Source organism: Rattus norvegicus, chromosome 4 (genome assembly GCF_036323735.1).
Source record: "Rattus norvegicus strain BN/NHsdMcwi chromosome 4, GRCr8, whole genome shotgun sequence".
Lineage (NCBI taxonomy): Eukaryota > Metazoa > Chordata > Mammalia > Rodentia > Muridae > Rattus > Rattus norvegicus.
Genome location: NC_086022.1, coordinates 26529991 through 26557310, shown reverse-complemented (window position 1 = coordinate 26557310; position 27320 = coordinate 26529991). Strand labels below are relative to the sequence as shown.

At 40.1% G+C, this 27320-nt stretch overlaps 2 protein-coding genes across 7 annotated transcripts in view; one reads left to right on the top strand and one right to left on the bottom strand.

Annotated features, from left to right (window-relative positions):
* The window catches only part of Slc25a40 (solute carrier family 25, member 40), an 87152-nt gene extending 74129 nt beyond the window's left edge, over window positions 1–13023 (top strand). For all 4 annotated transcript variants that reach the window (XM_063285716.1, XM_063285717.1, XM_063285721.1 and 1 more), the window contains one exon: window positions 12807–13023. In XM_063285716.1, the coding sequence (XP_063141786.1) occupies window positions 12807–13003 (197 nt within the window). In that variant the 3' untranslated portion in view covers window positions 13004–13023. The remainder of the gene's footprint in view (window positions 1–12806) is intronic.
* Window positions 2907–27320, bottom strand: part of Rundc3b (RUN domain containing 3B) — a 136904-nt gene continuing 112490 nt past the window's right edge. For 2 of the 3 annotated variants that reach the window (XM_006236003.5, XM_039108366.2), the window contains 3 exons: window positions 19681–19827; window positions 7371–7492; window positions 2907–5187 (listed from right to left, as the gene is read on the bottom strand). In XM_006236003.5, the coding sequence (XP_006236065.1) occupies window positions 5042–5187; window positions 7371–7492; window positions 19681–19827 (415 nt within the window). In that variant the 3' untranslated portion in view covers window positions 2907–5041. The remainder of the gene's footprint in view (window positions 5188–7370; window positions 7493–19680; window positions 19828–27320) is intronic. The other variant, NM_001047116.2, reaches the window with a different exon arrangement.

The following is a 27320-nucleotide window of genomic DNA, read 5'->3' as shown; positions in this document are numbered from 1 at the left end:
AGGCAAAACAAATACTATTATAACAATTAACAGAATTGATGCAGTAATAAAAACATCTGGATTTAAAAAAAAAAACAGGCAAATCTAGCTTTCCCTTATACAAACAGCACATAGACATTGGAACTTAGAAAATACTTAATGACATTAGTTAGTTATCTTTTGTGAAATTTTAAGTACCGAATAATGGAATGAAAGAAAACACTAAGCTTAAGACTCTGGAATAAAGCCTGGATCCTGTTTCTGGACACCAAGATTCAGAACACATAGATAAAAAGCAAGTTGAGCCAGTCAGGTACCACACTGCCCAGGCAGGGCGACCATACCTGAGAAGACCCCCATTCAGTGACATGCAGCCCGGGCTACAGAGCAAGCCTGAGATGACCCTCCAGCTTGGTGCCCACAGAGGCCTGGCTGTGTAGTCCATGCTTCAGACAATCCCTGCCCAGTGCATGGGTGGGACATAACACACCTGAGGTGACACCAGACACCCGGAGGCCCAGGCATCATTAAGATGGGCAAGTAAGTGGTGGGGAGATGGGAAGGAAGAGGGATGTTTGTACCAGGAAGGGCGGTGGAATTGTTGAGTGGTGAGAAAAGCCTGATTGATGAGAGTGGCCAGTGATGCCAGCTGAGGTCATGGTGGTGTCCTGGCCCATGCTGCCACCCAGGGCCATGTCTAAGTTCATGGTGCTTCAACAGCAAGGGTCTGTTACTGCCAAAGGTCAGGCGGACATCTATAGTCTCCAACTGCAGTACTGAGGCGAGTGGGCCCCTCATCTGCCCGGGAAGCATAGCAGAGCTGGCCCTGGTTGCAGAGGGTTGTGAGTGAGCTGGTTCTGGGTGTGTAAGTGTGGGAAAGCTGGCCTGGCCATTTGTCTAATGTGTGGTGCTGTGGAAAGGGAGAGATTTCCTCCCTCACATCCCCTTCACCACCTGTGGACGATGGGAGAGCTGGCCCCAAGGTCATGAGTGCAGGAGAGCTGTCCCTGACACTCACTGCAACACTCAGGAGATCAGGCCCTCCATCTGGTCAGCACAGTAGAGCTGTCCATGGTTGTGGGGGGGGTTAGAGGTGAGCCAGCTCCAAGGGCATAAGAGAGCTGGTGCAGCCCCTCGATGAGTGTGGTACTTGGGAGAGCAGTCCACATCTCAACTGGACAGCAGGGCTGGCCCCCTGGGGATGGATGCAGGTGAGTCAGCCTGAGGGCATGAGAGTGGAGGAGCTCAGCACTGGGTGAGAGCACTGGGTGAGCTAGTCAGGGCAATTGCTGGAGAGCTCTCCCATGGGGGTTTTGGTGTGGGGGAGCTGGGGTGCTGACCCACTCAGCTACAGCCCAGGCCCAAATCCAGGACTTTAAGTTGACACTCCCCAACATCTACCCCATCTATGAACTGATGGAGAGTACATAGGAGGCAGTCCTACAGATCCAAAACTACAGGATCCCCGTGACAGGAATCTAGTAGGACCCAGTATTGATAGTATAACAGAAGCTAGAGTCCTGGGACCAGACCAATGGATATACCGCAAAGAACATTTGCAAGTAAAGCTGTTTAGACAAAAGGGCATACTTTGGACACACTGCTACACACCACAGCTTCTGCAACAAGAATTATTTTTTGTCTGGGGGTGGGGGTGTTGTCAGGGCAGAGGGCAAGTACAGTGGACGGGGAGATGAGTGCGATTAGGGTGAACAATGCAAACCTCACAAAGAATGAATAAAAAGTTAAAACAATTGAATAACAACCATGTACAGTTTACAATGGACTCAAACAATATTTGTATGAATTTTACAGGCTATTGATTACTAGGCTCTATGAGATCTAACATAAGTCATCTCAAACTTTTATATAAAATAGTAAAAGACTTAACACTACTTAACCCATTTTATGAAGCCATAATCATCCTGATACCAAAACTTCATGAAGACAACAAAAAAAGACAATTGTAGTCAAGTCTCTTTACTGAACATAAATTAAAAAAAAAATCTGCAGAAAATACTTGCAAACTGAATTCAGGAAAGCATAATTTGATTTATAATCATATTGCAGAAAGAACACTTTGCCAGATTGTTAAAGCATGTCACCAGACTCTGAGGTCCACTTCCTGCTCCTTGGTACCAGGAAAAGGGCCTGTACAGATTAGGCCTGAGTTTCATAGAAAGAAAAATATCAGCTTCTCTCTGTCTTGCCTGTATCCATGTTACAACACACAATGGTGAAGCCGGGAGATAAACTCATGTAGATATACAGACTAATCCACAGGCACGGTTGGGGAGCCAGGAAAGACACTCTTGTAGATACAGATTAATCCATACTGTGATGAGAAGGACTCTTAGGAAAGAATCCCCAAGTCCATTACATGCTAGTCCTGGTGCTTTTGGAAAGGTCCAAGAAATCAATAAAGGAATATAGGAGAAATCTGTCTTATATTCAGTGAAGTTTAATATTTGCTAGAACAGGGAAACTCAAGTTTTAATTACATCATATGGCTACATGTCACCATATTTTCAGGCCTATGACTATAATCATGTTGAGGGTTTTGCCTGTCAACTACTGGTTGACTTAATTTCCTTTTCCCTTTCCCCTAGTTCTTGAATTATAAGAAATTTAGAATGTATCAGAATCTTGTCAGTTGTGATGTCACTAAGGGATAGGAATTTTCAACTCGACTCAATTACATGGGGCCATTGTCCTCTATGGAATCAGTAACTCTCAAAATGTCATGTGCTCTATAAAGAGCATTTTAAAAGTACATATAATATTCAACCTCGGTAAAAGGGTTTCCTCCAATCATGTTCATTAGTGTGTTGGGTTTAATTAGTCCCCACTATTTACTCTATTTGCTGACATAGTTCAGTGAACACAAGTCAGGTAACTATTTTTGTCAAGGAAAAAGACCAGTACTGTATGGTTAAAAATTTTTTTTAATATACATGCAACAAATATAGTACATCAAGGCAACGGAATACAGACGGAAAGAGACTAAGCCGGCATTCTCTGTGGGGTTCTGAGAAATACACAGTACCACTGGTAATTAAAGACTGAGACGCCGTTCACTCATGCAAGCATTACGGACTGCATATAGCTCAGAACCAACTGTAGAAACTCGGATTCCACAGTAGCAGATGAACTTTGTATCAAGAGCTCCAATAGCGGAGGGAAAGCCATGGTCCTCAGGTGTCATGTCTCAGTCTGTGGTTTGCAGCAGGGATATGTCACAAACTAGTGTTACTATGGGACAGAGATGAAAAAGTGTACCAACTGGGGAATCTTGTATTCCCTTCTACTTTATAAAAATGTATGAAAAGATCTTAACAATGTTCTTTCTATATCTGGAAAAAATCATAAATGACAGGTGAGAGCAGGCCATAGTGATAAAGGGGTAAACACTTTGAGAGTTCTTAGGGAAGTAGAGGCGTGCCCATGGCCAGCCTAAATTCCCAACATTCTCATGGCCATCTAAGTCTCCATGCAGCCTCCTGCAGGCCTGCTGTCTTGATTTGCTATTCCGGACACTATTTAAAAGTGGTCTTGGCGACTGTGTTCTTAAACGATAGACACAGTTCAAAGCAGACAGAGGTGCTCTGCTTTAATATCGCCTACTGGAAGAAAGCTCTCAGTGTGTTCTGAGCCATCCAATGCAATGTCTACCTCGAGCTTCCAGGCTTCCATTGCCCCAGAAATTAGTGTCTGCACTGTCTCACATGTGACACCGGTCACGTTACTATTGACTGATTCTACACCAGGAGACTGAGCTCCAAGCATTTCCCAGAACCTCCCTCTCCTACACAGTTTGGGCACAAGGAATGAACGTGTGAGTTCAGCTCTCCTCAGGAAGCTTTCTAGGAGGGATAAACGTCCGCCATGTCACCGCTGCTAGGTTTAAATATAAAAATTAACAGACAAGAGCGAGGACTGTGGCCCCTTCATGAACAGTGTAGGAAATGTCTTTGGCACACTTGTTTTCCTCCTGTGACTCACTATAGAATATACACTTCGTTTTCAATACAGTGGAATTTTTAGGGACACATGTAGCTGTTTCAAAAAAAATGTAAAAAAAAAAGAGAGAGAGAGATTTGAAACACAACTGTTTGAAGAAAACCTGTTTTCCTACAGAAGTATAGGATTTTGAAGTATAAGATCAGTTTGAAAAATGAGAAATCAGGGAATAGTGGTAATGGTTGTGAAACATCCAGTATAACTCGTGGTTGCACACAGGGAGAAATAGCACTGTGGCTCAGACATACATCCACAGTCAGTTATCCTGGTCACTCACGAGGTTGTTCTCTAAAAGTTCTCAAATCACTCATTAAACTGGAAACTTCCGATGTAAGAAATACCTTGCCAACATTTGTTTTGTATTTTGAAAGGTTTCCAATGTCTTAGGCACACCAGGGAAAATAAGTCTAAGAAATGCATTTATTTTTTATATATAAAATGCTTTTCCTTCATACCTTAAAATTAAGTCAGCAACCGCCTAAAAAGGCACATTTCTACAAAATTTATGAAATGCTAGAAGTTGGTACCGAATGACAAAAGGAAAACTTAAATAGCTGCGGCTGGAGACTTCCCCTCAAAGCATGTTACACAGACACAGAGCGCAGGAGTGCGTCATGAAATTAGAGTTGCCTTTTGTGCAAATTTAACCACCAAATAAAGGAGTGAAAGAAACCATTAAGCTTAAGTCTCTGGAATAAAACCTGGATCTAGTCTCTGGACACTAAGACACATTTAAACAAATATAAAAAATCGGTTGAATAACAACTATGTACACTTTATAATGGATTCAGACAATCTTTGTGAGACTTTTAAAGCCTATTGAACTTTAAACATCCTCAGTGACAAATGTACTAATTTAAAAAGAAAAATAGGGGGACTGCTATGCCTTACCCTCGGAACTTTACCTGGGCTGGACTGAAATCTCCGAACGACAAAATGCTACGCATGTACCAGAATATAAAATTTCAAAGATCTCCCAGCAGCCAAACTTATGTAAACAGGATATTTACAATACAGAAACTTTGGGTTTTTACGTAGTCTTTCAGGATGGAGTCAGGCCTGGGCTTGTTATCTCCGTGGTGGGGCTTGCAAGGCAGTCATTGGATTTTAGGCTTGTTAGGGACTTGTAACTTGCCACTGATGTTAGTGACCCACAAAGACCAAGAAGTGAGGGAGTATCTTCTTTACCTGGAAATTGAGATAAAAGCATACAAAAGTAACATCCTTTATGAATCACAGCAAGACCAAAAAAACCAGGAGCAACTCCCATAGCTTCTAGGGTAGTGACAATGTATTCATGTGGCTAAACCTATTTTACCTTGCAGTAGCTTCTAATTATCACCTTTAAAAGCTTAGTGTATTTATGTTTTTCTTAAAACTTCTTGGTATGGTAGGTTGAGATAATGAATTTTGGAACAAAAATGTGCTGACTTACTTATTGAGACAGGTCTTTTTATGACACCTTGGGTGTCCTGGAGCTCACTTTGTAGACCAGGTTGGCCTCAAATTCAGAGATTTTCCTACCTCTACTTCCCAAACACAGGGACTGAAAGCATGTGTCTCCATTCCACCAGCTTCTGTTTTTGAAAATGTACTCACACTTTGTCACCCAGTAAAGAGAAAAGAATATTCAACTAAATAACAGTAACTGTGGCCAAACCAGAGAGTATGTGAGAATCCTGTACCTACATTAAGACGTACAGTAAAAACAGACTTATCCTGACCAGACATTATTCACTTGCTGACCATTTCTTTAGTGTCTCCTGAGCACTAGGATCTGTGCTTTAAATTGCAGCTGTTTTGTAGTCTTATTTCTGGTGTGTGTGCACGGAGTGTGTGAAAAGGCAACTCCCATGAGTTGGTATTCATTTTCCACTAAGCATCTCCAATGCAGAACTGAACAGAAAGAAGTTCGGGGAATTATCCATTCACGGCTTGCCTGAGTGACTCAGTAAGTTCTCAGCAGCCTCAGCTATATGAAACCCTGACTTAAAAAATAAAACAAAAAATTCTGACACTACTATGAGCAACTAAAATCACTTTTACTCTTTTTTTTTACAGATAGATAAGAGAAAGAGGCAATTTTTAAAAATGCATGCTTAAAATCTAAAAGAAGCAATTAAAAAAAAACTAAAAAAAGAAATTGAGAAAATAGTTTGGTTTACAATATGATCCAAAAGAATGGCATACTCAGAAGTGAATAATAAAATAATTGGACACTTAAAATTTTCTACCATATGTAGTCTACCCTGGAGAGACTAGACAAATGCTACTCTCAGGCTCAATGAGAGAAACCCTCCTTACAGTGAATGAGGTAACGCAGAGATCTGTAACAATACAAGACGTTGAGAACAAAAAGAAGGGCTCACCCTAAGACTTTTATACTACACTTTTGTAACATTTCCAGAAGGGGGAGCACAAAACATGTAAGAAGCAAAGACCTTTGAACTGCCAATTTCTAAGCACACACATGGTCTGAGCAATTATAAACTCTGAGCGACTGTGCCTTCTCCTGCTGGGCCCACACAGCAATGGGGCTCCCTAATAGTCATAGCAAGGAAGGCGCTCACAGGGCCCTACCACTTACTGCTGATTTATTGGCAACTAATAGATTCTGGAGAGTAGGAGGGCATAGCGTCCAGTTATATAGCCCCTGGTAAGCACACCAGGCCCTGAAGAAGAGTTCTAAACACGGGATCGCACAGACCACCCTAGTTAAACTCTGTGGGACACAAAACAAACAAGACCCATGAGTGTGAGGAAAAGATTTGTGAGGAAGAGGAGGGACTTGCAGGTATGAGAGGGAAATGAGAGGCTAAAGGGGAAACCAGGATGCATTAAAACATGTATGGAATGCCGTGAACACAACTTATTAGGGATTAGTAAAACTTAACTGTTCTTAATGTTTATCTGTTTGAATGTGGGACTTATCTGTAATCCTAGATGCCAGAGGCAGAGTCAAAAAGGTTACAAGTTTAAAGCCAGTGTGGGCCACATTGCTATGATGAAACACCATGACCAAAACCAAGTTGGTTAGGAAAGGGTTTAATCAGCTTACACTTCCACATCATAGTTCATCACTGAAGGAAGTCAAGGCAGTAACTCCAAACAGGGCAGGCACCTGGATGCAGGAGCTGATGCAGAGGCCATGGAGGGCTGCTGCTTACTGTCTTGCTCAGCCTGTTTTCCTCTAGAACCATTAGCTCAGGATGGCACCCCCCACAATGGGCTAGGCCCTCCCTACTAATTAAGAAAATGCTCTACAGGTTTGCCCACTGCCCAAGCCTATGGAGGCCTTTTCTAGTTGCAGTTTCCTCCTCTCTAATGACTTCATCCCGAGTCGAATGGGTGTAAAGCAGCCAGCACACTACCTTCACCGATGAAATTCAATGAGTCTTGCTTTCCATCGCCTTCTTGTGAGTGGCCGGGATCCAATGAGGCCTGAGAAAGGCTGACTTCTGCTGATAACTGGTCAAGGCTTTGGTAACTTTTACTGAAAATAAGGAAAAAATCATTGCAATTTCTTGTTATAACAGAGAATACCTTTTGATAGATTAATAATGATTAATAATGCATTAAAATTGTGGCTAATTTTCTCATGTCTTCCCTAAATTTTGCCTTTATCATGGTTTCTCCATGTGATTTCCATTACACTTTTCTCCTTACCTATTCTGGAAGCTCACCTAGTTTGATCATTGAAAAACAGAAAAGAGCAGTAATATTTCAAGCAATTCAACATTATCAAGTTGATTATTTATTATCCAGACAATTAAAATAGGTCTTATAATTAGGTTATTATAATTTTAAAGTAGGAGCAGAAAATCTAAGGAATACTACAATACAATAAAGAAACAAATGGCACAATTTAATAATGACCTATCATTTCGAGCACTTCAAGATTCCTTAGTGCCTTGAAATAGGCACTGACAGCTGATATATTCAACAAAGACACTATAAATTACTGTAATTGAAGTTTAAATTTTTGACTAATAAATATTTATTATATTAACATATCATCAAGATAATCCTCTTCCCCGATCCAATTGATGTTTTAAGACCCCTTGTATTATGCTAAGTGCTTAGATTAATTATATCAGAGGATATTTCAGTCAGGAGTGAAAGGTTAACAAAAGCTTATTATTAACCTTTCCTCAAATTTAGTTTTCAGGATAAGGCTAACAAAAAGATATGTTCAGGTTTGGTGTCCTTTGCAGTTGGTGTAAAATTGGAATTGATCACCATTTACTAAACAAAGTGGAAGTGGACTAAGGAAAGTAGGCTTTCCAAGCTGAATATCTCTCAAAAGATATTCAGATCCTACATAAATCCACAAATACATATTTTATAATAGTATTTACAAGCACATATGAAGCAAATGATCTCTTTCCTAGTTGTGTGTATACATATATATACATATGTGTATATACATATGTGTATATATATATACATACACATGGGTAGACCTAGTCTCAGATCTGCAAAGGTACATACATTTAAAATGTTTCAAAATATGCCAAGAAGTGCTTGCTGACAGGAGCCAGATATGGGTGTCTCCTGAAAGCCTCTGCCAGAGCCCTACTGATACAGATGAGGACGGTTACAGCTAATCATTGAACTGAACAAGGGGACTCCAATGGAGGAGTTAAAGACTTAAGGAGCTTCTGAAGGGGTTTGCAACACCATAGGAAGAACAACAATATCAACCAACCAGACCCCCCACCAGAGCTCCTAGGGACTAAACCACCAATCAATGAGTACACATGGAGGGACCATGACTCCAACCACATGTGTAGTAGAGGATGGCATTGTCCAGCATCAATAGAAGGAAAAGTCCTTGGTCCTGTGAAGACTCATTTCTCCAATGTAGGGTAACGCCAGGGCGTTGAGGTTGGATTGGGTGGGTGGGAGTGGGATCGTCCTCATAGAAGCAGGGAGAGAGGGGAGGGGGTATGGGGGAGGGGAGGAAAGGGGATAACATTTGAAATGTAAATACATAAAATATCCAAGAAAAAATAAAATTTCAAAAAAATGTTTCAAAATGCTGGGTTTAGTGGTGCATTGCCTTTAATCTCAGCACTTGGGAGGCAGAAGCAAGAATATTTTTGTGAGTTCATGGCCAGTGTAGTTTACATAGCAGTTCTACCTACAGCTACACAGTGAGATACTGTCTCACGGAAAAAGTTTTGAATACTTATGTCCAGATATCACCTTGTGGTATCCAGAACTAATAACTAAATTGTGAAGGAAAAGGGAAAATGTTTCTTCAACAAACAAGTATATTTTTAATAATAAAAATTTGAAAAATTGCATTAATAATAACAACCAAAACAATAACAACAAAAGGCAGGGAGCAATACGTTTACTAAAATAGTAATTACTTTAAATAGTTGTTATTTATTTTCCATCAATTATGTTAAAGTAAAATTTTATAGCTGCCATGGTGATAGAATCCATGTATCAGGAATCCATTTTTTCTGTCTCAGAAATGCAAAATGAGGTGGCAGAATGACTTTACTAACAATGCAAACAGTGCCCTCAATTTATAATATAATGACTCCTCAAATGTCTATATATAAAAGTTCTTAGTTATTTTAAGTCAGTAAATTTCTGATACAGCAGATTCTTCATAAGCTACATAAGCTACATGCTAGACAATAAAGCTTATAATGCACTTGGTACATGCTAAAACACAGTGCTATACATTTAAATTAAAAACGTGACTCATGTGTATAAGCATATATACACATATAAGACTTATTCAATACTCAAAGGTACTTTAGATAATTAATTACCTCTCTTCTTTGTTGAAAGGTCATACATAGAGTAAATGATCTTAGCCATTGGGCATTGGACTAACCTTTTCTCCTAGCTACTTCATCTCCACTCTAACATCAGAAGGAAGGATCTGCCTTCCTATTTTATTAGACTTTTCTCAACATGCAGTTTCATTTGCTGAGACACACCCTAAGAACTGTATCCAATCACTCTGTCCCTGTAAATTTCACTTGACAGAGGATGGTGAAAACATGGGTTTTTGGGGTGTGTGTGTGTGTGTGTGTGTGTGTGTGTGTGTGTGTGTGTGTACACCTGTGCACCCACAGGCACCAAAGCAGGCATATAGCCCTCTACAGACCTCTCCACCTTACTCGTAGAGACCAGGGTTTTCTCTGAAATGGGGCTTGCTGTTTCAGTAAAGCTGACTCTTGAAATCTACCCCACCCTATGCTGGGGGTCACAGACATGAGCAGCCATGTCCATCTTTCAACATGGGTGCTGGAGACTCAAACTCTAGCCCCTATGCTTACAGACCAAGCACTTTTATCCACTCAGCCATTTTCCTTGCCTTAGAACACAGGACACTCCTGAGTAATTTCAGACATTTCTTCATAAATTATTTTCTATGTTCAACTTGTAGAATTCTTGCTTTTAAGAAATATTTAAAAACAAAATACTCATAAGCAAAGGCAGGAGTTCATTGAAAACTGTAATCATGGGGTTTGGCAGCACGTATTTACAACAATCTCCAGGCCTCCAGCTTACCAGAGGGAGGAAGTGTTGAAAGCCATCCCGGGGCTAACAATGTTAGATAAGCTTCTCACATAGCTCAAGGTCAGAGGGACACCCGAGAATCCAAAGCGATACTAAACCTTTTCTTTAGTTTTTGGTTTTTTTTTTTTTTTTTGGTTCTTTTTTTCCGGAGCTGGGGACCGAACCCAGGGCCTTGCGCTTCCTAGGCAAGCGCTCTACCACTGAGCTAAATCCCCAACCCCTTTTCTTTAGTTTTTTACAGTTAGCAACAATCCTTGAGTTTAAAGTTCCTACTTAATCAAATGAAATGAAAGTAGAAACAGAATTTGGAAGCAATGATGCTTTAAAACAACAAGCATTTCATCCTGAAATTAAACACTTTATTAATAAGACATTATAGCAGTACCTTATGATACACTCTACCTCCCTTATTGAAGATAAAGATAAAGCCACCAGCAGAGAGGAGACTTCAGCCTCAGATATCAAAAAATAGGGTTTAGATAATGCAATCCTACCCGATTTCTAGTAAGACTCATTCTCATAACCAGTTGCAGGTTTGTGGTAAACTGTCTATGGAAGCTCTCTCATTAAAAGGCCATAGCTAAGTCCTGAGAATCCTAGATACAACAACATCATAAGATTGAAATGTTTCCACAGAGATACATAAACTATATTGTTATTTCTCAGAACAGAATTTTATATAATAAGTAGTTTAAGTATATAAAAATGAGAATCCAAAACTGCATATATCCTGACAACACAAAAACTTGTAGTCTAATATGTGTCACTATGTTAAATTTAATTTAAACTTGTAAGAATGGTATCATACGTCACTGGCAGTCTTATCTCAGTCAATGATAGAACTGATGATATCATTTTTATATTATGTATTTGCTTAAAAGGTGTTCTGACGTCAGTCATTCCTATCATCTGGTAGTCAGTGGACACTACACTGTGTGAGTCATAGAGGGAAGTAAGTCTCATCCACAGGGAGAAAGGAGAGCATGCACACGATCACTGCCATCCACAGACTCAGAGAGGCTCAGGATTTAGGAGGGCTCACGGGGGGATGGAGGGGAGCATGGATCTCCCTGTGAAGGAGAAATAGGAACTGGAAGGATCAGATTGGGGAAGAGAAGGATGGAGGGAGAGAGTATGGAGAGAGACAGCTGGAATTATAGGGCATTTAGGGGGCGATATGGAAACCTAGTGCAGTGGAAGATTCCTGTACTTATGAAGGAGACCCTAGCAAGGACTCCTAATACTGGAAGATATGGAGCTTGAACAAGCTTCTTCTGTAACTAGGCAAGGCTTTCAGTGGTGGGACTGGACATCAACCAAGCTACAAAATCTTTGAACTATAACCTGTCCTGCCTCAAGATGTGCTGGGATGATGGAGGCTCAGAACTAGTAGGAATGGCGAACCAATGACTGGTCTAACTTGACGCCCAAGCCATGAGAGGGAACCTGTGCCTGACACTGCCTAGATGGCCAAGAACTAGAAGCTGGAAAGCCCAGAGACCTAAAAGTAGAACCAAAACATGATGGGGAAAATCCACCACCACCACCACAGCCAACAAAATCCAAGTCAATCTAATGATTTCTAATGATACTCTGCTATACTCATAACTGGCACCTACCCCAGTTGTCATTAGGGAGGCTTCTTTTGCAGCTGATGGGAGCAGATGAAACGAGACACTGGGTGGATCTTGAGAAACCTCATGGAAGAGGGGGGAAGGAAGGACTGTAGGACCCAGAGGTGTTAGGACACAAGAACAGGGCCCACAGAATCAACTAAGCAAGGATCGCAGGGGCTCATGGAGACTGGAGTGGCAAGCACAGAGCATGTATTAGGTCTTCTGCTATACAGTGTGGTTGCTTAGCTTGGGGTTTTTGTGGGGCTTCTAATAGTGGAAATGGTGTCTCTGACTTTTGCCTGTTCTTGGGACTCTTTTCCTCCTCTTGGGTTGCCTTGTCCAGCCTTGATATGAGAGTTTGTGCCTGCTCTTATTATATCTTACTATACTGTGTATGGTTGATATCCCTGGGAGGCCTGGTCTTTTCTGAAGGGAAATGGAGGAGTGGTGGATCTGTGGGGGAGGGAAGATCAGGGGCTGGGGAACTGGGAAGAGAAAGGGGAGAGGAGGCTGTGGTCAGGATGCACTGTATGAAAGACTAAAGAAAACAAAGAAAAAGGAAAATCATGTGTATAATATTCACAGAATTATGTATGCACATGGACATAAAGAAGCTAATTTTATCTCTTGTTTTTCTCATAGGGATATGTTTAATAAAATTGTCGAGGTTGGAGAGATGCTCAGCTGCTAAGAGCATTGGTTGTTCTTCCAGAGGATCCAGGCTCATTTCCCAGCACCCACCTGGCAACTTAGACCTGTCCATAACTCCAGTTCCAGGGAATCTGGCACCATCACCCAGACACACATGCACTCAGTGTGCACAAAACATAGTCAAATAAAATTACATTTATAAAACTACAATTGCTGTTTGCTGTAACAGAATATTTACTGACTCAATCTACGCTACCATAGGAGGCAGGAAAAACTTGATAGGAGACGATCCACATGACACACACATTCTGAAATATTTTTGCAGCCTCAGTGCCTTAGAGACCATAATTCCATAAATATTCAAAAAACACACATGGGAAAATCCGAAAACATGTAAAGTAAGAATTCTTAAGAAAAACTAAAAACCTCACTAGATCATGAAAAAGCATTCGGAGTCAGGACTGTCATAACTTTGCAGTCTGTGTAGCAGGCAGGCTGAGAGCCAACGATATAGTTAAAGGATTAAAAAGCTTAAGAAGGGGCAGCAGAGTATGGCTCAGCAGGTACAGGTACTTGTCACCAAGTCTGAAAAGCAGAGTTTGATCCCAGTATCCGAGAGAGAATTTACTCCCACACACATACCTATACGAGCTAAATAAATGCTAAGTAAGAAATAAATGCATGTTAAAAATGTATAAGAGGGAAGTGGAAACTGGATGCTGACGAATCTGAACTTTGGGGTGAGAATGAGTGAGGGAGATAGTACTTTAACAAGATACAGCAACTGATAGTTTGAGGAGCTCAGGTGACCTAGACTTCATGTATAAAAAGGATAGTGAATCAAAACTGTGGTGGCTTGAAGAGGTATGGCCTCCACAGATTCATGTGTTGGAATGCTTGGGCGTAGGGAGTGGCACTATTAGGAGGCGTGGCCTTGTTAGAGGAAGTATGTCATTGTGGAGGCAGGGCTTTGGAACTAGTGTGGTACACAGTCTCCTTCCGCTGCCTTTGGATCTAGATGTAGAACTCTGGCTCCTTTTCCACTGCCATGTGTACCTGGACACTGCCATGCTTCCCACTACAATAATGGACTAAACCTTTGAAACTGTAAGCCACTTCCAATTAAATCTTTTCCTTTATAAGAGTTGCCTTGGCATCAATGGGATGAGAGGCCCCTGGTCCTGTCAAGGCTCAATGTCCCAGAGTAGGGGAATGCCAGGGTGGGGCAGAGGGAGGGGGTGGGTGAGTGTGTGTGGGAGCACCCTCATAGAAGCAGGGGGAAGGGGTGAGATAGCGGGTTCCTGGAGGGAAAGCCGGAAAAGGGGATAACATTTGAAATGTAAATTTAAAAAAATCCAATAAAAGAAAAAAAGTAACAACACACACACACACACACACACACACACACACACACACACCAAACTGAGACTCACTTCATTCTCTATAGCTCTTCTGAGAACCTACTGGCTATCAGTGGCCATCTGTTCTTAATTTTATAATATTTCTATTGCTCAATACATCCTTATTTTTCCCAGAAACCTACACTAAAATATAAAGACTAAGTTAAAAAGAAAAAGTTAAAAAAAAGAAAAGAGTTAAGAGTTGCCTTGGTCACGGTGTCTCTTCACAGCAATGAAACCCTAAGATAAAAAGCTATAGGAAGTAAAAAGTAAGCACTTATTATATGTTGTGTTATGAATACATATCTCATATGTTTAGTTCCTGTTGAGATTTTACTGTGAACCTAATGTTTTTCGGGTCTCAATTTGTTTTTGAGATAGGGTGTCACTATGTAGGCCTGGAGCTGACTCTGAAGACCAGGCTGGCCGCATTCCACAGAGCTCTACCTCTGCCTCTCGAGTGCTGGAACTAAAGGCAGGCACCTCCACACCTGGCTTTATCAATTTTTACCATACTGCCATGAGTGAAATAAAGAAAGTAGGAGTCCTATAAAGTTTAATAAACAGTATTATAGAAATAAATTTCATATCTGTTGTGAGAGGGGTCCTTCTGTGATTATGAATTTTAACCCAGTTATCCAGTAGCTTACTTTACAATTTCTAAATGTAAATTAAATATAAAAAGCCCAACGAATTAATTAAATCAGAACTGTACACTGTGAAGTAACTAAGCAGAGGGGCCATCAGTCAAGGGTGCCATCACTTCTTTTGGTTTCTAGTAACAAACTGTAATGGTCGGTTTCTATCCAAACTTATACCTAACTTAGGCCTATACATTTTAGTAACAATCTAATCTTCAGCCAACCCAAAGGGCCAACTTGTCACATCACCCCCAAAGAAGACCTGTGCCTCTTCCCTCTAGGACAACCTAACAGAAGATGCTTCTGTTCTGCTCTCTGATTCCTTAGAGAACTATTGCTTCTGTAGCTGGGTAGGCTTCTCAGAACTTGCTGGAAGCCTAAATAGATGCTGTTAAGCCCAACTTGTCCCAAGACTTCTTGAATACATCTTAGGTTAGCTGGTAGGATAATCTCACAGAGCTTTGGGCACTGTACCTCTGTTGCTGGAGAAACTTACTAACACCAAGACTATTAAATTGTAGGGCCAGCTACAGAGCTGATAATATTTATTTAAAGAAACCTAGACACCTCCCATAATCTGAAGGTTATCATAAATGATGAAAATATCTGATTAGCTTTAAACATTTATAGAAAGCTCCCTATCCTGAAAACCCAGACCTATATGTTTAAATGAAGTAGTTGGAATTACATACTCAGAAGATTAAATCAAATTTCTGTAAGACTCAGAAAGCAGATCTTGGAATGTGAGATAGACATATATTCCTTTGTGCACAAGACTAATGAAAAAAATCGTGTCAACTATTAATAGTCATTGAGAAGCTATTAAGGATAAGACAATGGATTTGACACTTAGGCCCTACTCTCAGTATTGAACATACAGAGAGAGAAGTTAAGGGAAGGAGGTATCACCCGGTGTTACACAGTAATCAGTCAGCAGAGATACTGACGATACTGGGTTTGAGCTCCAGGCTGAGACTCCTCCACACTACAGGATACCTGGACAGCTGAGGGACAGCAAGCTCATCTACACAGCAAGAATATATAAGGACAAGTCAGGCAAATGAGATAACACTAGAAAAGGGTATTTTCCCTTCTCCAATGACTTGTGAGTCAAGGACAACTTTAAACTCATGCTGAGCAGGGGAACAAGGCTTTCCCCTTGCCTTTGTTTAAGACTGTAATCACTTGGGGTGCTTCAATGTTGCTTTGTAAATAAGTTACCAATATACATGCAGATGCAAACTAGCAATAAATATTCCACTTATGGTCTTTTTTTTAACCTTTATTTATTTATTACTAATGAGAGTGTGTGTGTGTGTGTGTGTCTGTGTGTGTGTACATGGCTAAACCAGACACACTTTGGGTTCTTTTAAAAAAATATATATATATACACATACATACATACATACATACATACATACATACATACATATATATATATATATATATATATATATATATATATATATATATATATACTGTTTTACTCTAGTATCCACTGGCTTATATTGATATACAGATGGCAAAATAGTCAGCCATTTTACATCATCACGTATTTCAGGAAGTAACCCAATTTTACAGAAAATTGTGAAGTTAATCTATATGCCTTTTACTCTTTTTTTTCTCTCTCCATCTTTATTAACTTGGGTATTTCTTATTTACATTTCAATTGTTATTACCATTCCCAGTTTCCAGGCAAACATCCCCCTAACCCCTCTCCCTCCCTTTCTATATGGGCTTCCCCTCCCCATCCTACCCCCATTACCGCCCCCCCCAACAATCACGTTCACTGGGGGTTCAGTCTTGGCAGGACCAAGGGCTTCCCCCTTCCACTGATGCCCCAACAAGGCTATTCATTGCTACCTATGCAGTTGGAGCTCAGGGTCAGTCCATGTATAGTCTTTGGGTAGTGGCTTAGTCCCTGGAAGCTCTGGTTGGTTGGCATTGTTGTTCATATGGGGTCTTAAGCCCCTTCAAGCTCTTCCAGTCCTTTCTCTGATTCTTTCAACGGGGGTCCCGTTCTCAGTTCAGTGGTTTGCTGCTGGCATTCGCCTCTGTATTTGCTGTATTCTTGCTGTGTCTCTCAGGAGAGATCTACATCCGGCTCCTGTCTGCCTGCACTTCTTTGCTTCATCCATCTTATCTAATTGGGTGGCTGTATATGTATGGGCCACATGTGGGGCAGACTCTGAATGCGTATAGCTTCTGTCTCTGTTCTAAACTTTGCCTCCCTATCACTTTGGGTTCTTTTTTTTTTGGAGCTGGGGACCGAACCCAGGGCCTTGTGCTTGCTAGGCAAGCAATCTACCACTGAGCTAAATCCCCAACCCCCACTTTGGGTTCTTTATTGACACCTCTAAAGGTATCTCTGTGGACAGGTTAAAGTATAGATCTTTGGCTAAAATATTTTACTTCCTTTTTTAAAACCTTTTGATAATGAAGTGGATGTTGTGAAGAAAGCCTGTGATTTTGCAGATTTAATATAGTCACACTGTGTCTGTTCATGTTTGTGTGTGGGGGTATTAGTACATGATTGGTGGTGTGAGGGCAATTTTGGGTACTACTCCACAGGAGTTGTCTACCTTTTTTTTTTTTTTTTTTTTTGAAAAAGGACCCAAGGATTACCAATTAGGCTGGGCTAGTTGGCTCATGAGACACAGGATCCACCTGACTTTGCCTCCCCAAGCTTGAGATTACAAGTACCAGCCAGTACATCCAGCTTTTATATGGAGACGAGGGATCAAATATAGGTCCTCATGCTGGCACAGTTAACACTTTAATGACTGAGCTCAGCCCACTGCTCCTGTCACAACAGTAAGCATTCGTACACGATACATACATGTATATGTAATCATGTGTGTACGCACATCTAGGTTCACATGTAATGTTTGAGACAGAATCTCTTAGGTTGGACAAAACTAGCTGGTTAGTGGTTTCCACAATCTTCCTGTCCTTGCCTCCACAGGGATAGGATTACAGGTGCGTCCCCCACTACTTGTGGGGTAAAGGGGTTCAAAACTCAGGTCCTCACACTTGAACATAAAGTAATTTATCAACCAACCTATCTCCCCAGCTCATCTCTGCAAATTTAAGAGCTCTCATGTGCTACATATAACATATACAATGTATTTCTATAAATTATGTTTTCAATTATAAATTTAAAATACAAATATTATTCTATCAATTAAGTGTGACACAAAAGGTAAAACTTATACTTGGCATAGGAAATAGCTACTGGAACACACATGTTTACTCATGTAAACACTTACATGAGTATATGAAGGAACTCTAGGCTAATTCATAGAATGGCCAAAGTCATTCCTTGAATCATTTGAAATAATTTAATAGATGAAAAGGATTTTTCTGATTTATTTCACAAAGAGTCTTCTCTGCTCTACTTATCTCTAACAATTGATAAAACAAGAAAAAGCTTGTCTCTAATACCACTTTTAATAACGTAAGGTCAAATTTAATTTGCATACTATCTTTGATAAACAACAACTCCCAAAATCATGAGAAAAGTATGTGGAAGTTATGCTTTTGCTAAGACATGATTATGTCTGTTTGAGTAACAAGTCAGGAAGCAGAAAATCCAGCTGAATGCTAGCCAGCCAGAAACACACAGTGACTTATTACCTAGTAGGGTGCTCTAAAAAGCACGGGCAAGACTGTGTGACCTTGCTAATGACCTCTAAGCCAGGGACGCTAAAGTAGAACAGATAAAGGAAGAAATATGAAGGGTTAGTGGGAGGGAGATAAGAACAGCCATACAACCAACCAGAGCTCCCAGGGACTAAACCACTACCCAAAGAGTGGGTACATGGACAGACCCATGGCTCCAGCTGCATATGCAGCAGAGGATGGCCTTGTTGGGCACCAATGGAAGGGGAAGTCCTTGTCCTACCAAGGCTGGATCCCTCAGTATAGGGGAATGTCAGGGGGGCAAAAAGGGGTGGGTAGGGAGGGGAGACACCCTTATAGAAGAAGGAGGGGGATGGGATAGGGGGCTTATGGATGGGAAACAGGAAAAGGGAATAACATTTGAACTGTAAATAAAAAGTCAATAAAAAACTCTCTTAATAAAGAAAGAAGAAAAGAAAATAGTAAATGGAGAAATATGTGGAAAAGACATAAAAATAAAAGGGGCTGGGAGGGAAGAATATTAGGGAGGGAAATTAGAAATTTAACTAAAGAAAAAATATAGTGGAAACAAATGATTATGATGAAAAAGTGTTAAAACCCCAATGCTAATATAACCTGATAAAATGATTTTGCAGCTCATTTAATACTGAGACACTCTGACCAAATGAAAGTCTGAACACTAGGAATAGGAAATTATGGCTCAGAGGTAGAGTGATTATATTATTTCTCCTAAAATTTAGATTTATTAAAATGATGAAAAGTCAAATCCACTGAGAATTTTAGACTTTTATATACTTTTAGGAGATGAAATATGTTATTTTTTATAAAGAAATCTAGAAAACTAATTCCAGGCTAGTGAATCCTACAGCTAAAACTTCATAATAGATACCTCATGAAAACAAGTTCATAGACACAATTAAAGGATGACTGGAGTTTAACAGAACAGGAGACAGCCGGTCTGATACTATTACCTAAAAATTCTTCAGATACTTTGCTTCCCCAGTGTGCCTTGGCTTCAAATGTTCAGACATCTGCTTCTTAAGGGAACCTCATCAAAGCAGTCCTAGCGACTATCTTGGCTAATAATATGTTCAGAAAAACAACTGAGATACCAGAGTGGATAGCCACATGTTTTGGTACAACTAAATGTGTAATTAGTTGGAAAAAAAACATTACACTTACTCATACCACTGTTTATTGTGTTTTCGGTAAAGCAAGGTATCCAAGGCAACAGCATTGACATCCAGAGCTCCTGGGGAAGGCCACTGGTTGGTGAGGTGGGCAGTTAACTCTTGTCTTGATCTTAAATCATTATTCTTTAGTACAGTCCTGTGAATATTAAGATGGTGAGTGCTTTTGTCTTTACTCCTTTTTCCTCAATGGCAGAGGAACCTAACTGGTATGCAGGCCCCAGGGTAACTGTTCACAAATGGTATGCCAATAGCCAGAGCGGACACTGCAACCACCACAGGGCAGGGCTGGCCGGGCCTCTGATGCTTCATCTCCTCAGCACCTGCTTTTTAGACTTTCTCTGCTGGCTGGCATCCGTTACTACTACTGAAAATCAGATTTTCTGTCTTCTCCATTGAGGTATTAATTCTTTAGTAAAAGAATTAAAAAGGGTCCAGCACCACTTTAAACCTAAACCAAAAGCAATGGCATCCGAGCTAAAACAGATTCCATGTCTATGATCTCCTGGTTCAAAAACTCAGAATAATTGAAAATAATTTAACTCAAGTAAAAAGATCAGTTAAAGCAATTTAAAAAATAGAAATATATGAAAATTTAAAGTTCATGCAATACATTTTAAATAACAGTTTTATTGTAAAAATTTTCTCCATTTCCCCTTTTAATCATAAACGTTTTAATTATGTCTGTGCATGGCATGTACACATACGCCCAGAAGAGGGCGTCAGACCCCCTGGCGCTGCCTTAGCTGGAGGGAACTAAACTCAGGTCCTCTACCTGAAGAAGCAGTACAGGCTGCCTTTAACGGCTGCGCCATCTCTCCAGACATATTAAACTGTTTCTGACAGAAACAGCTTACTAATAAAGTTTCATGAAAATAATTAAATCAAATGTCAACTGTACTAAATGCTATAATCAACTGGCAATGCTATAATCATCAAGTTTTTCTTATAAAAATGTTAGTTGATAAGAACAACAGGCAAAAGAACTAAAGTTTTGCCAACATGATTCAACTGACTTGTCACAAAACTAATTCAATATCTGAACTAATTAAAGAACATTTAAAAGCAAAGATCTTTCTTACTATACCTCTCAAAACCTTATAGGGCATCTGTGCAATGTGTATTCTCAAACAGAAGCCCATGAGCTTAGTGTGTCCTAAGATTCTGGGGCATCATGTCAGGAGTAGGGAAGTGATGGATATCTACTACTAACTCCACAGCCCTCAGTCCTGTTCCGGATGCAGGAGAAGGGGTGAGTCAGTAGTTGGGAGCATAGTCCTACGTGACAATCAGCTAGCACAAGCCTCGGGCTGCTAATGGTGGGTCTACAGAATAACTGTGTTTGCAAGTCTTAATGGGCTATGGAATAGTTCTGATTTTACGTAGTTTCTAATAACTATCTGCTAAATTATGTATTCTACTATATTCACAGAGAAACATCATCTAATACAGATAATAGATTTTGTCTAATAATATTATAAGTCAGTGAGAATGAATCTTACTAAGATACTTTTTTTTCTGGACAGTTGACACAATTCCTTTCACTGGAAAAAGATGTAAACTCATTTAAAACACTTTCAAGGTATCTTAACATTGTTTACTTACTAAAAACAAAACTTTACAGAAAGTTTAAGATTGTTAGAAAAAGAAGAAATAATGATTATCAGTCTGATAATCTAACACAATACACCGCCATTATTTTGGGTTTTCATAGCAAATATTTCTATATTACGTATCCCCTCTCTAGGAGGTTTCTAGTGAATATCAATGGAAAATTCAGCTTCAAAGTCATGAGTAGATCTCAGGCAACATTCCCATCAGGGTTTGAGAACTACAATTGTGCATTTTGTTAAGAATGGGTACCAGCACAATGTATTTTCTTTCTTTCCTTCTTTCTTTCTTTCTTTCTTTCTTTCTTTCTTTCTTTCTTTCTTTCTTTCTTCCTTCCTTCCTTCCTTCCTTCCTTCCTCTCTCTTTCTTTCTCTGTCTTATCTATCTATCTATCTATCTATCTATCTATCTATCTATCTACCTATCTATCTATCTATCTATCTATCTATCTACTTACTTACCTACCTACCTATCTAGTTATTGTTTTTGAAACAGGGTTTTTCTTTGTACTGTCCTAGAACTTTTTTCTTGACTGTCCTAGAACTCACTCTGTAGACTAGGCTGGCTGAACTCACAGAGATCTGGCTGTTTCTGGCTCCCAAGTGCTGGGATTAAAGAAACACAATACCATTGCTTGGCTACAATTTCTAATTTATAGTGAAGTTTCTTTTTGTAAAATGAAGCAACTTTAGACCTCATAAAACAAAAATGGTTTCACAAAGTTACAGCACAACAGTTCCCCACAGAAAAGTTTTGCCTAAAACCAAATTACAGTGTCACCTTAAATATACTTATTTATTTAGTGCATTAGTCTATGGGGTAGGAGGATAATTTATAGGTGTTGGTTTTCTCCTTCCACCTTGTGCATTATAGAAAATATACTAAGGTCAAGTTTAGCAGCAAGTACCTTTACCAACTGAGCCATCTCCCTAGTCCTCAGTGTTCTCTTTAGATATTGTCCTTAGAGATCTAATTATGTTGTTTCTTTTTTAGGTTCATTGACTTATTGTGTATAGTGTCTGCCTGCATGTATGCCTGCACAAGAGACGAGGGTGCCAGATCCCATTTCAGATGGTTATGAGTCACCACGTGGTTGCTGGGAATTGAACTCAGGACCTCTGGAAGAGCAGTCAGTGCTCTTAACCTCTTGAGCCATCTCTCCAGCCCAATTATACTGTTTCTACTGACAGCTGATTGGTTCTTTGAAATGAGCTAGGTCTCCTTTCTTGGGTTCTTGCCACAGAACAGGCAAATGAATTATGTTAAATTAAAAATTACATTCTACATTTTAGATCCTGACAAGAACTTAATCCGAGCAATGAGTAAGCAGGTCTATTGTTCTACTCGAGGTCAGCAGAGAACTTCCCAAAGTCGTTACTTACAACCTTCCTCTCTCCAGACCTTTTCTCCACTCTATTACCCTGCAAACTTCAGGCAGCTTTCCAGGAAACTCTACTGTAACCAAGAACTATCTGCAGCTTCTTTGAAACTAGACACTCCCATTATTTACCTTAAAAATGACACCAAGTTGATAGCAAGACATATTCAAAGTGACTCACCTAAGGGCGGTGAAGCAAGAACATTTTCTGTCTGTTTGAATTTTTCCATTTTATTCTTCTCTCATAAATTACATCCTAACTGCAGTTTCCCCTCACCTCCCCTTTCCTTCTCCCTTTCACTTCTCTCAGAAAAGAGCAGGCCTTCCAGGGACTTCAACCAAATACAGCATAACAGACCACAATAAGACCAAGCCCATATTCTCACATCAAGGCTGGACCGAGGTAACCCAGTAAACCCAGTAGGAGGAAAAAGGTGGCCCCAAAGGCAGGCAAAAGAAAGAGTCAGAGACAGCCCATGCACAGCTAGCAACACAATCATAACATATGCAGCAGACCAAGGTCAGACCCATGCAAGTCCCCTGACCTCTGTGAACAAGCACACTTGAGTCCTGGTCAGTTGATTCTGTGGGCCATGAAGAACATTTTTCTTATTTGTGCCTAGCCTCAAAAGTGACTTTACCTTAAATTATCAAATAATTGTTACTTAATCATGTTAAACCAGTGACTGCAAATATGCAGCATCTAACATTTTACTTAGGACTCTTATGAGTGTTGAAGTTAGACCAATGGATGATGGGAAGCCCAGCCCTGATGAATATATCTACAATGAAATTACCACACCTAAGGCTCGACCACAAATTCTAAGAGTCAGAGGACCGAAGCCATTGAGACTGTGTCTCCTACAAACAGCTGCCTGAAGGAGACCTAGACAATAGGATTAGTAGACATGCTACCACAGAAGGGGGAAGTCTCACCAGGCAAAGAATTGTAGGAGACTAAAGATTGTTGAGATGAGCCCCACCCACAGATGAGCCCCCTAACTGTTTACTGCAGAGAGGCCACATTGGCTTCCAGAAGTCCAGATCAGTGCCTAGCCCAACTGTCATCAGAGACGTCTGTTCCTACAGCTGATGGGAGCAGATGCAGAGACTCACAGACCAAACATTGGGGAAGGAGACAGCCCAAATTAGAGATCTCTTATCAGGCCTCTCCTCTTGGAGCTGAGGGAGCCCTGCAGAAGAAAGGAAGGAAGAATGGTGGAAGACAGAGTGGTCAAGAACAGCAGGAGAGCACAGCTCACAGCATTAGTTATGCAAGGCTCACAGGGACTCAGAGGATGGAGAGGATGGGATGTAGCCTAGTGCCTTCCCCTTTTGTTTGCTTGAGCAGTGAGGCAGAATGTGGACCCATGGTTATGTGATGTTCTTGTGGGACTTCTAATGGTGAGAGTAGGGGTTGTCTCTGACCCTTTGCCTTCTCTTGGGACCTTTTCCTCCTACTGGGTTGCCTCATCCAGCCTTGATAAGAGGGTTTGTGCCTTGTCTTATTGTTATGCCGTGCTCAGCTGATATCCCTAGGAGGTCTGCTCTTCCCTGAAGGGAGAGAAGAGGTGGATCTGGGATTGAGGGAGGGGTCTGGGAGGAGTGGAGGGAGGGCAAACTGTGGTTGACATGTATTTAAAACAAAGAAAAAAAATAAGGGAAAAAAAGAACTGTAGTCCCTGAAATCATATATACACAAAGAAAAAAAAAATACAATACAGAAAAACCAGTAAGGTCTGTGCTACAAGGCCTGGCTATTCTGCTATACAAAATATGAGCATTTCGTAGTTCTAGTAACACAGTAATTTAGTGATGCATGCAGTACAAGAGCATAATGTGATTTATAGGACATATATTAAATGTTAAAAACAAAAGCAAGCTGAGTAGAAAAGGTTTCAAATCACCAAGGTAAGATACTTAACCCATATGGAAATAAGCATCACATGTCGCTTCTGACCCTTAATATCCCACCTGTGAGTTTTACATCAATGTGTTTTGTTTTCTCCTGATTGCCGCCTTTATCTTGTCAGAAGGAACAAAATGAACACCAGTATCCAGACCTGAGCAGGCTCCGTGACTGGATGAAGGCCCTCGGCACTAAGAAGGAAATGCTCACACACACTCTACAGCTGCGAAAGCACATACACTGTTCTGCATCTTAAGTCTCAGGAGCATCACGTAGAAAATGAGAATACTCATTTGTGCATTACCTCATTATCTCCCTCTCCTGCTCTTTGCCTCCTAAAGCAGCCTTATGCAAAGGGATATTATGAGACAGCTTAAAACAATCTGGAGGATACAGATCTATTACTTTGACGTAAATCTGAAACTTGTACACTCGAAGAACCACTTGGTCCTGCCAAGGTTGGACACCCAGTGCAAGGGAATATGAGGGGGGCAGCAAGGGGGATGTATGGGTGGAATACCTGTATTGGGGAGGGGGAGGGGATGGGATGGGGACTTATGGACAGGAAACCGGGAAAGGGAATAACACCTGAAATGTAAGTAAAGAAATATATCTGATAAAAAAAAAAAAAAAACAGTCCATTTTTCTCAATGGATAAATTTTTTAATGTTTTTTTTTATGTGTATGGATGTTTAGTTTGCATTTATGTCTCTCTACCACGTCTGCGCCTGATGTCTATGAAGGCCAGAAAAAAGCATCACATCACCTGGAACTGACATTACAAACAGTTGTGAGCCACCATGCGGTTACTGGGAATTGAATCTGGGTGCCCGGGAAGAGCAGACAGTGCTCTTTAACCACTGAGCCATCTACACAGCCTTAGACACAACTTTTTATTTGTTGATTTATTGTTTCAGTTAAGATCTTTTTAAAGGTATTAGGAATATCGGTAGTTTCTTTGCAAAACCAGAAGAATTGATAACACAGTTTATTTTACTATACTAAAACTATAACACAGATGAATTCTCTTTTCAAACTAAAAAGTAATGGGATTCTTCATTTAAAATTATCAAAGTTAAAAGAAACTTACCAAAGTTTAATCCTTAATAAGATACTTTTAATACAGTAAAACTAGCTTTTACTTTATTTAATTTCCAAAGACAAAGGCTTGTTACACAGTAGCCGAGGAAGGGTCAGCCTCATGGTGCTTCTCCTTTGCTTCTCGGTGCTGAGATTATGAGCTCATGCAATGGATCCAGCTCTGACGAAAATAGTTAGATGAGCTACGGGTATTACTTAAGAAGGAAAGTGTAATTAATTACCTTGTTAACCTTTTAATTATAAAGGACTACCCTGCCATCTCTATTACTTTGGTCTTGCTATTTTTCATCCAGTTTAACAGAAGCTAGGAGAATATGGAATGTACTCTTAAGTGACAAATGAGGGACCCTCTGCATTGTTAGAGGTAATAGGAACCATGTCTGGACCTAATTATGTTTATCAATACGTAAACTCCTACCAAATATTGTGGGTTTTTTGTTTGTATATTAATAAGATTTCTCACTTTTAAAAGCCATCGTCTATCATGTATGGTGGTGTACATCTTTTCTCAGCGCTCTTGAGTCAGAGGCAGGAGCATCTCTCTGAGTTCTAGGCTATCCTCTTCTACACAGTGAACTTTAAGATTCCAAGACAGCTAAGGCTACACAGTGACTGTCTCAAAACAAAAAGACGAGCAAACAAAAACCAAACCGCAAAAGCAGACCAAAACTAAATGAAAAAAAAAAACCCAAAAAACCCAATCAATCAATCAACAATCAATCAATAAACAAACAGAAAAGCAAGTAAGTAAAACAAAAGCTACTTGTCATGTTTATTTGGTTGCAGACTATCTCTTATATCTTATGTACCATTTACAAAGGGGACCAGCATCAACAACAAAAGACAGAATGTTTAAGAATATTTGTTTAACTCATTAAAATTTATATCATTAATAAGGTGCCAACAGACTGCACACGCTTTTGAGTGTTACACTCTGAAGGTGAATTTAACTTAGGTTATAGTTCAGTTAAAGATGTGTAAAGCAAAAACAGAGAAACAATTAAATATGATAAAAATTACTTATCGGTATCAATTGATTTCTTATCGGTATCAATCTCATGTGAGAGAAACTGAGAAACTGCTCTAAGTTTAAAGTGACTGAAAATGGAATAAAGTAAAACACTCTTGAATTGGATCTGGTGACAAAGAAAGGAAACTGTGCTGAGGGCCATTCTCAGAACGGTTAATGACGCTGACGTATGAACGATGGAGAAGATTAAAGTGTTCAACTGATCTGACCTCCTAAAACTGATTTATGGACATTCATCACACATAAGAAAGCTTTGTTCTCAGTCACCATCAGACACACAGGAGCAGAAGGCACACGGACATATGATAACGTTTAAGACATCTAAGTGGTCAAAGATCTGCATGTGTGAGGAGAGGGAGGGACTAAAGGGTAAACATTAAAATCTGATGAATCCTGTGATATAAAGATGAAAATCTGTCTACTAATCCTTGTGATTTTCCTGGGAGTATAATAATATTTAAAAATCATCCTTTAAGAGTAGAAAGTATTATGTGTATATTTTTCTATAAACAGTCAACTTAAGTTTAACAAAATGGTGGACGTAGGGTAAGTGCTTTGAACAGTGACAGGTAAGCTCCTACCAGCTCCTACACACCATAGCTT